Source organism: Otolemur garnettii, unplaced genomic scaffold (assembly GCF_000181295.1).
Source record: "Otolemur garnettii isolate 467f Iridium unplaced genomic scaffold, OtoGar3 scaffold00014, whole genome shotgun sequence".
Classification (NCBI taxonomy): Eukaryota; Metazoa; Chordata; class Mammalia; order Primates; family Galagidae; genus Otolemur; species Otolemur garnettii.
Genome location: NW_003852409.1, coordinates 90,014 through 100,250, shown reverse-complemented (window position 1 = coordinate 100,250; position 10,237 = coordinate 90,014). Strand labels below are relative to the sequence as shown.

General features: G+C 36.2%; 1 protein-coding gene across 3 annotated transcripts in view; it reads left to right on the top strand.

Annotated features, from left to right (window-relative positions):
- Positions 1-10,237, top strand: part of RNF38 (ring finger protein 38) — a 67,755-nt gene that overhangs the window by 28,868 nt on the left and 28,650 nt on the right. For all 3 annotated transcript variants that reach the window (XM_023510532.1, XM_003785138.1, XM_003785139.1), the window contains 2 exons: positions 3,633-3,846; positions 9,365-9,532. In XM_023510532.1, the coding sequence (XP_023366300.1) occupies positions 3,633-3,846; positions 9,365-9,532 (382 nt within the window). The remainder of the gene's footprint in view (positions 1-3,632; positions 3,847-9,364; positions 9,533-10,237) is intronic.

Genomic DNA, 10,237 nt, shown 5'->3' with positions numbered 1-10,237 from the left:
AACCAAAAAAAATAGCTGGGTGTTGTGGTGGGCGCCTGTGGTCCCAGCTACTTGGGAGGCTGAGGCAGGAGACTCTCTTGAGCCTAGGAGTTGGAGGTTGCTGTGAGCTGTGATGCCAAGGCACCCCCCCAGGGGGACAGCTTGAGTCTCTGTCTCAGAAAAAAAAAGAAAATTTAAAAAACCCACACTACTAAGTTTGAGTAACACTCTGTTGCTTAAAAAAGAAAGAAATACAGATAAAGGTTTGAACATGAGATGGGGACAGAAGAGAGAGAAGTAAATTCCCTTTCCTAGGAATGCTGATGAGATGATTTTGAAAAAATATAATTATTTGTTGGAAAATTAAAGACTAATCGTGAGGGTAGAATGTATAACTCATTTAAATAGATAAATAACATAAATAGAAAACATAGTCCAATAAAAGCAGAAAAGCAAGGCCAGCACGAAATCCATACTTTGTGCTATATGTACCTAAGACAGAATGACAAAGTATATATGTATCACTGGTAACAATAGTTCAGCTGAAAGAAATATTTATCTCTTTTATCACTATTTCTTACTTAAAGATTTCCAATAATTCTGCTTCTTAAATATTCTACCACAAAGGTACCTACAGTAGATTTAATGAGAAAAATAAGGGCTCAAAAATCATGAAGGATCTTAAGTGCCAGCATGAGGATTAGATCTTATTTTATGATTAGTTCAAGAGCTTTGAAATTATTTTTGAGTGGGAAAGTGAGGGTAAGTGGCAACAGTTGAGAGAAAATAACATTAAAAAGTTTTTTAGGTTTGTCATGGATTGGGTTTTTTAAGAAAATGAATGATCTGAGCATATATATTCAATGTTGACATCTGATAAAGACAAAATTGGTAAATGATGGTTTATTTGGCAATTCTTTTTAGTATTACATAAGATAATTCTTTAAAATATTTGTCTAGATAAATACTGATACGTACATGTACATGAGTTGGTACACATAGATAATATATCTTACTCTTCTGCCAAAGAGCCTAGAAACGTTGACTTACTAGTAACAATGAGCACAACTAGCACCTATCTTGACTTCTAAATACCAATCAGTAGTTAAAGAAACCAGGGCTCTTTGTACAACTGGTTAATTCCAGGGCTGGAGTAGGGAAACTACAAAATGAGCCTGGAGCAGATGTAGTGACAGGTATGTTTCCATACTTTTGAGCACCTCCTTAATTGAAAGACCCCCAGAACCAAAATGAAAGTGTTCCCATTGGTGTAATTCAAAAAAATAAAATGATAGCATGTATTATAATTATAATCCCAAGGATATAAAATAAATATCCTTGAGGCCATATTGATTGTCACTGAGTGAGCAAATAAAGTAACAGTTCTTTCTTATAGGAGAATTCCAGTTAATAAATGTAGAAAAACTGAGGGAAATAAAAAACCCTCCACTAACAAAAAAGTAGTGATTGCTGCAGACCCATCCATGCATGATAAAATTTTTGGTGAAACTTTATGCAGAAGCAAGATATTTTCATGGTCTCAAAATATCTCTCCTCAAATATTTGGTAATTACAAAAGGAATAGTGATAACTTCATAGTAGAGGGTCCTGGCAGACACACGTCCCTTTAGTCATGTGATTAACATTTTCACCAGTGATGGATATTGATGTTGTGTGCCCTTCATGAGGTACACTAAAAGTGGCATTTCATCTCTGTCCTCGCTTTCCCAATAATGCATAATCTTAAAGGTAGATGGTAAGCAAACATCAAATTAACTCAGGATGAGGGGCATTCTGCAGGAAGAGTGAGTAATATCTTCAGAAATGTCAGGTCATGAAAGACGAGAAAAGACTCAAAACTCACAAATTGGAGATTAGAAGACATGACAACTATATGCAATATGGGATCCTGCGTTAAATTCTGAAACAGTGAGGGGCGATGGAAAAATGAGTGAAATCCAACTAATTGTTATAGCAGATAGTAATGTGAACAGAAGCTGAGTGAGGAATATGTGGAAACGCTACACCAAAGTTATTTCAAAATAAAACCGTTTTAGTCCTAGGATGGCTAGCATCTTGAATACAGTGAAATACAGTATGTAGATTTGGAAGCAAAAATGCAGAAAATTATACTAAAAATAAAAAAGAGGAAACAATGACTGGACTGAAGGGCCAGGAACAGTAGCTCATGCCTATAATCATAGCACTCTGCGAGGCTGAGGTGGGTGGATTACCTGAACAAGAGTGAGACTTCGTCTCTAAAAACAGCCGGGCATTGTGGCAGGCGTCTATAGTTCCAGGTACTTGGGAGCCTGAGGCAAGAGAATCTCTTAAGCCCGAGAGTATGAGATTGCTTTGAGCTATGACACTACAGCACTAGACTCTGCCTCAAAAAAAAGAAACAAACAAACAAACATTAAAAACAGTGAATGGAGTGAGAACCTTGGGAGGATGGTATCAAGAATATTATTAAATGTTGATCTTGGTAAGGGAGTGTCCCTTCTCAAGATTAGAGAGTTTGTAGTGAGAAGAAATAGATTTAGAGTTACAGAGTGGAAATATAGAGGGAAAAGGGGACCTACCTTTATTGCTAAGATGGCATTTGCAGCTTTGCCTAGAAGGGAGACATTTGGCCTCCTTTGCCCAACATGGAATACATTTAATGAACTATGTAAATGACTAGTAATGGGGAATAGTGTGGCTTGCTTCAATAAGCAAGTTTTAATTAAAAATTTTGTATATTCTTGGCCTATTTATGCTGGCACTATCAACCATATTCATAACTGAGTATTTACTTGGTTACTGTTGTGTTTGCAGTTGTCAATAAATTATATATTCTTGGAGGCTGAGGTGGGTAGATTGCTTAAGCTCGTGAGTTCAAGACCAGCCTGAGCCAAGAGTGAGACCCCCCCATCTCTAAAAATAGCTGGGCATTGTGGCAGGTGCCTGTAGTCCCAGCAACTTGGAAGGCTGAGACAAGAGAATCACGTGAGCCGAAGAGTTTGAGCTGTGAAGCCACAGCACTCAACCGAGGGTGATAAAGATTCTGCCTCAAAAAAAAAGGAAAGAAAGTAAGCAAAAGAAAAGATTATATATTCTTTAGTTATTTTATGTTTTTTCCCCTCATTTTTTAAAAGTGCAATTTGGGGCAGATAGGAACTGTGTTTTATGTACGTTTTAGCTAAATAGACACACACAGTGTATCCATTATGTATATGCGGAATACTGACATATACATATAAGATATTTACAGATTAAAGTTTGCTTTTAATATTTATGAAGGGAGGAAACTAACAGGTTAAACCTTATGAAATTGCTGGTATTTGACCATTTTTTACCTAGAAAAAGGCAGTTTCATAGTGATATTTTATTCATTATTAGCTATTTTCTAAATAACTTTTAGAACTAAATACTCTGAATACAATATTGTTTTCTTTCATTATTTAAAAAAATACATATATATATATACACACACACACGTATATTTAAATTTGTAAGTTTTTGGAGCTAATGGGAACCTTAGCTGTCTTTTGAACCTTAGGATAAAGCTTGTTTTAGTATTTACTGGATAACAGAGAGAAAATACAGAATCCTAATAGATCACAACAGTAAACATTTTAATGACTTTGTTTTTGACATTTGCTATATTATAGTCCTCCTGTCAGGCGCCAGAGAGGAAGAAGGGATCGTCTGTCTCGACATAATTCCATTAGTCAAGATGAAAACTATCACCATCTTCCTTATGCACAGCAACAAGCAATAGAGGAGCCTCGAGCCTTCCACCCTCCGAATGTATCTCCCCGTCTGTTACATCCTGCTGCTCATCCACCCCAGCAGAATGCAGTAATGGTTGACATACATGATCAGGTATAATAACAGAGTATCCAGGAAATACAGGTGCTAAAAATTGGTGGCAATCTGTTGAGATTATTTGGTTCTTTGTTGCAGATTTCTTTTAATTTAACCTAAAATGAAGTTATTTTAAGTTTCTCGTTCCTTATAAGAATTGCAATTTAAATTCTACACAGTTTCTGTAGAAGAAATTTGAACTCTAAAAATGAGGATGAAAGTTAGGAAATCTCAGAATAACTTGACCTAATTGGTTTGAAATTACTGATTAAGGATTCATAGGAAATATCAGATAGCTGGGATTTGGTTGCGTACATACATACATATCCCTGTTTCCTTCACCTTTCCAGTTTTGTTTTGTTTCGTTTTTTTTCTCCAGTTTTTGGCCTGGTCTGGGTTTGAACCCTTCACCTCTGGTACATGGGGCCAGCACCTTCTCCTTTGAGCCACAGACACCACAACACCTTTCCAGTTTCTTATGGAATAATTTAATAAACAAAACAGTTGAGTGTATTTTTGCTCACAGGTTTCCATATGTCTCCAAGGAGATGACAAGTACAAGGCTTTGTTTCCCTCTCTTTCTGACAAGAACTGAGGGACTTAGCTGAGGGAGAGAGCTGGCCTATCTTTTGAGCCTTAGGATGAAAACTACAATTATATGACTATAGAGTTTCTGATGTCAAGAAAGATACAAATCTAAACATGTCCTTATTAATTTACTGATTTTAAGGTTAAAGAAAAAGTCATGAAGTTTTATGGACAGGAGAAATTACAAAGGAAAGCTAATCTGATTCTTTTTATCTTTGTACTAGATATTAGAAAAAAATATAAAGTATACTGCCAATTGAGAGGAAGTATGTTCTCACTCAGATGCCATTCTTCTGTGAGATATTTTTATTATGTTCCTAAAACCCTTAAAATATTGATATAGTAAATTCTAAAAAGAAATGTTTCTATTTTCCCAGTTTACATTATCTGTGGCCATAACCTGATAAAACTATGCACATAAAATAAAGAAATAGTTGTATCTTTTCCCCCTTGTTATGAACAATAAAAGCAAAAATGAAGCCGTGTTTACCAGGTCCCATTTTGTAAAGCATAATTTGTATGTATACGAACCCGCCAAACAACAATGACGGCTGCAACCAAAAAATAGCTGGGCGTTGTAGCGGGCGCCTGTGGTCCCAGCTACTTGGGAGGCTGAGGCAGGAGACTCGCTTGAGCCCAGGAGTTGGAGGTTGCTGTGAGCTGTGATGTCACAGCACTCTACCCAGGGGGACAGCTTGAGGCTCTGTCTCAAAAAAAAAAAGAAAAAATATATATATATGTATACATAGAGCTATGAAAATACAGAGGAAAAACCAATGGAGAAGTAGGTACTAGGCTTAGGAGGTGGGTGCTAAAGTGAAGGGATGAGGAGGGGTGGTTAGAGATGTAGCCAAAGAAGAAAACTGCATTTCAGAAGAGGTAAGGTCTCATGTTATATATTGGGTCTAAGTACTGAGAAATAAAGAGATTACATTACAATTAGAGTATAAAAAATAATGAGATTACATTAAATAGATTACATATATAATTAAACAGAACAACCCAAGTTCTAGAAAACCCGAACGGACTAGGTCACTTTAATAATCCATCTTTAGAAATTACATCTGTTTAGAAATTATACTGAATTCTTACCTAACCTTTAAAGATTAGATAATTCCAATTTAAACTAGATCATAGAAAAAGAAAATGTTGTAGTGTATTTTATGACACTAGCACATCCTTAATAAAACCCCATAGTCATTACAACAGAATAAAGCTATTGACTAATTTACCTCTCAATACAGATGCAAATGCTTTTACCAAACTGAAGCTAGTGAAATATTAAAAGAATATTCTGTTGGAATTATTAAAAGATTGATTATTGGAGGTTTTTTCTAGCAATGCAGTATGGATTCAATGTTAGGAAATCTTTCAAGGTAATCAGTTGCATCAAAACTATAAAGGAAAATTTTAACAGATGCAAGAAATATAAAACTTAGCTATCATTTCTCATAAATGTTCTTTAATAAAATGGAAAAAGGACTTCGCTTTCCACAAGTGGTAGGAAAGGTTATTGAGAGGATTTCTTTTGCTTGAGGCTAAGGTGTGAGATAAAATGTTAACAGTATCCCAAAAGTATCAAATAAGCTACAAAAAAAAGAAAAGAGATATCAGAAGGAATTGTCTGAAGGTAAGGAGGAATGCTAATTCTGTCTTGAAGGCTTTTGTTCATTTGGGCAAACTCCAACTTTAGTTTTAAATCTGTCAAAAGGCAAAGGGGATAGATATCAAAGACTATTTAAATTTATGGATTCTCTTCCTACACAAAGTAGGCACCTTAAAGCATTGTATCCCCTAGATAAGAGTGACCAGAAGCAAATTAACAGCTCAAATTCACATCAGTCTGTGAAATTAAAGTAATTGGTACTGTTGGTGCCTGGAAAATAGAAACAAATACTCCCTGGAGGAATACTTTGTTATAGTTCTCAAAGAATTTTCCAAGGACAGTGAGCAGTAAAAAGTTAACTTCATATAGGAAGAAAGGAGAACTATAAATGATAAACCAATAGAAACAGATTTACAGTAAATTCCGACAACCTACTTCAAACATCATATTTAAAGGTGAAACTTAGAGCACTTTTCCTGCTGAAACTTGGAATAAATCAGAATGATGACTATCTGCACCTCTACCTACTATTATTTTGTAGGCTAAATGAGGACATAAGGCAAGAAAAAGTTTTACGAGTAGGAAGTGGGCCAAGTGCATTGGCTCATACCTGTTATCTATGAGGCTGAGATTGGGGGGGGGGTTGCTTGAGGTTAGGAGTTGAAGGCTAGCGTGGACCACATGGTGAAACTCTATTCAAAAATTTAAGAATTGGAAGGGCATGGTGGTATGGATCTATAGTCCTAGCTCCTTAAGAAGGCAGGAGGATCACTTGAGCCCAGGAGTTGGAAGTTGGTTGCAATGAACTGTGTTTGCAACACTGCATGCCTGGGCAACATTGAGCAAGACTCTGTCTTAAAAAAAAACAAGGGCTAGGCGCAGTGGGTCACACCAGTAATCCTAGCACTCTGAGGCTGAGGTGGGTGGGATTGCTTGAGCTCAGGAGTTAGAGAGCAGCCTGAGCAAGAGTAAGACTCCATCTCTAAATAATAGCCAGGCAGACCGACCGACGGACCAAGGCCACCGGTATTTGTAGTTGAAATGATAGAAAATCCCAAAGCAGTTTAGGTAGTTAATTTTTAGAATTAGGGTAAATAGGTTGAAATGTTACAAAAAATGAATATGAAGCAGATTCTTTATATCAGAATCAAACAGAAAATGCAAACTTTTTTTAAAAGTACATATAAACTAAATAACCTGAACATGCCAATTGCAGTATGTTAACCTATTTTTTGGATCCCAATTGAGAAAAAGGAAAAACCTGGGTGGCGCCTGTGGCTCTGTGGGTTGGGCGCTGGCCCCATATACTAAGGGTGGCAGGTTCAAACCTGGCCCCGTCCAAACTGCAACAAAAAATAGCCAGGCGTTGGTCTTAAACAATTTTTTTAAAGGTATTATAAAAATGTATTGTTATTTTGTGTGTGTGTGTGTGTGTTTTTTTTAGAAATGCATACTAAAATTTTTTTTAAATGATAATTTGCCTCAACAAAATGTAGGAAATCGAGAGGTGTATGCAGGTGGATTGGGTATGGCTTAATGGCTTTTATGGCTGGGTGATGGATATGGGGGTTCATTATACTGCTTTTGAACATGTTTAAAATTATCTATAATAAAAATTCAAAGAAAAAAGTAGCACTGAAGCATCGAAGTAATATGAAAGAATAATTAACAGAAGTGGTTCAAGACCACTATAAAGCATCGTTGAGGTTGTTTAAAGCAAACTTATTTAAATGAGGAGAGATTTGACTTGAAAAATTCAGTTTTATAAAAGCTGTCAGTTCTTCAAAATGTTATATAGAATACATAGAATTAGTATAATCTCAAGTATTTTTCAGTAAATTGTCAATGTAACTTGAGAAGAGATTCCGTGGTTTCTATAGCAAGAGAAAGCAGGCTATCCTGATACTGCTTATATAAAGTTTTATTGGAACATAACCAGTTTACTGTTTATCTATTGTTATAGTTGCTTTAGGCAGAGTCTAGGATAGTTCACAGACCTAAAATAGTCACTTTCTGCCTCTTTGCTCTTCTTTTCTTTTTTCTTCTCTCCCCTCCCCCTTTTTTCCCCCAAGACAGAGTCTCTAGCTGTCACTCTGAGTAGAGTGCCACAGCATCATAGGTCACAGCAACCTCCAACTCTTGGGCCCAAGCAATCCTCTTGCTTCAGTTTTTCTATTTTCAGTAGAGTCGGGGTCTCGCTTTTTCTCAGACTGTCTGGAACTTGTGAACTCAAGCAGCCACCCTCCTGGGCCTCCAAGAGTGCTAAGATTAAAGGCATGGGCTACCACGCCCAGCCACTTTCTGCCTCTTTAAGAAATAACTGGCCCACTGGCATCCTGGTCCAGAGTATAGACCAAGTTGTTCTCAGAGTATGACCTAAGTCACTTATATCCACTATGAGTGTAGATCATGGTAATTATGGGGCCTCAAGTTATTCTTGGGAGTGTGACTTCATTCAGCCTTTTGCACATGATTTCTTAGTATACGTAAAAATTTAAAGTATGTTCAACCCTGTACCTGATAATCCTCCTGAAATAAATAAAACTAATATAGCATGAGGATGTACACCTTTAGTGGCATTTTTTACAATTGTGTTTGTACTGACAAAGGAGTGAAAACAATAGAAATGTCTATTAATAAAATGATATAGTAGGATTGTGTTAAGTGAGTACTTGAAATATCTGGCCATGTGTCAAAAAGAACAAGTTTCCTTTAACTCTTGAAGACATATCTGCAATGTAATATAATATTGAATGAAAAAAACCAGAATTGTAGGATAATATTTTTGTTAAGAAAACAAAAACAGGACAGTTTATGTGTAATGCTCATATGCTTGTGGAGAAAAGGTAGGAGTAAGGAAAGAAGAAGATTTAAATTTTTTAAGTAATGCTTTTCATTGTTTCACTAGTTTATTTGAAACTAAGGTTCGTTACTATTGAATGTGATCAAGTGTAGGAAGATACAAGCTTTTATTTTTCAAAAAAATTTCCTTTATTTTTTTTCTTGAGACAGAGTCTCAGTTGGTCACACTCAGTAGAGTACTATGGCATCACTGCTCACAGCAACTTTAAATTCTTGGACTCAAGCAATTCTCTTGTCTCAGCTTCCCAAGTAGCTAGGACTACAGGCAACTGCTATAACACCCAGCGATTTTTTATTGTTGTTGTTGCTGTTGTAGTTGTCGTTGTTTAGCAGGCAAGGGCTGTGTTCGAACCCAGCAGCCCCAGTGTATGTGGCTGGTGCCCTAACCATTGAGCTATAGGCGCCAAGCTAAAATTTCCTTTTTAGAAAAATTTTCTGCTTTTATCTAACAACTAAAGTTCTATTTTTCTTTCCTAATAGCTCCATCAAGGCACAGTCCCTGTGTCTTATACAGTAACAACAGTGGCACCACATGGGATTCCACTCTGCACAGGCCAGCACATTCCTGCTTGTAGTACACAACAGGTCCCAGGATGCTCTGTGGTTTTCAGTGGACAACACCTACCTGTCTGTAGTGTGCCTCCTCCAGTAAGTCTATGCCTTTGTTCTCATTAGGTCTTTCTGTTAAGCATACCAACTTAGATTGGATTTTATAATTTATGACTCAGAGAGCCCTCTTTAGAATAGCTAAGTCTACTGTGTAAGCAAATAAAATTTAAGAGACTTTTTTTATAGCTGCACTTTCAAGGAAAAAGGCCAGTTTTATTTCAACAGAAATCTCAGTATCATCCATTTAATAAAATTAGTAACCATTTAATAAAATTAGCTCTAAAACCTGGTATTTTTTCATTAATTAAATTATGCACATTTGGCTATCCTGAGGGTCAAACCATGTTTCCTCATTTAGCAATACTGTTTATAATTAAAGCTTGATCTTTATAATTAATGGCTGATGAAGGTTAACCTAATTCTAGAGACCTTAATGTTCAACAGTTAACAGTCTTAGCACTTGCCTGGGTTTAAATAAGCACTTGAATGCTTGGTTTTATTCCTCACTATTCAAGCCAGTGATGAAAATGGTATCAGTCTCATTTTCTAGAGCTGAATCTAAAAGGTTACATGACTTAATTTTTAGAGACAATTAGTGTGGGACAGCAGAGATTCATATCTACTTTTTTTTTTAATAATAAAACCTCTGAAACTTATGCTTTATTCTTTAATCTACCAACTCTCAGATGAACTGCCTTTCACGCATGAAGTTGCGGAAAGCCAGAGGATCTGAATGATTTATAT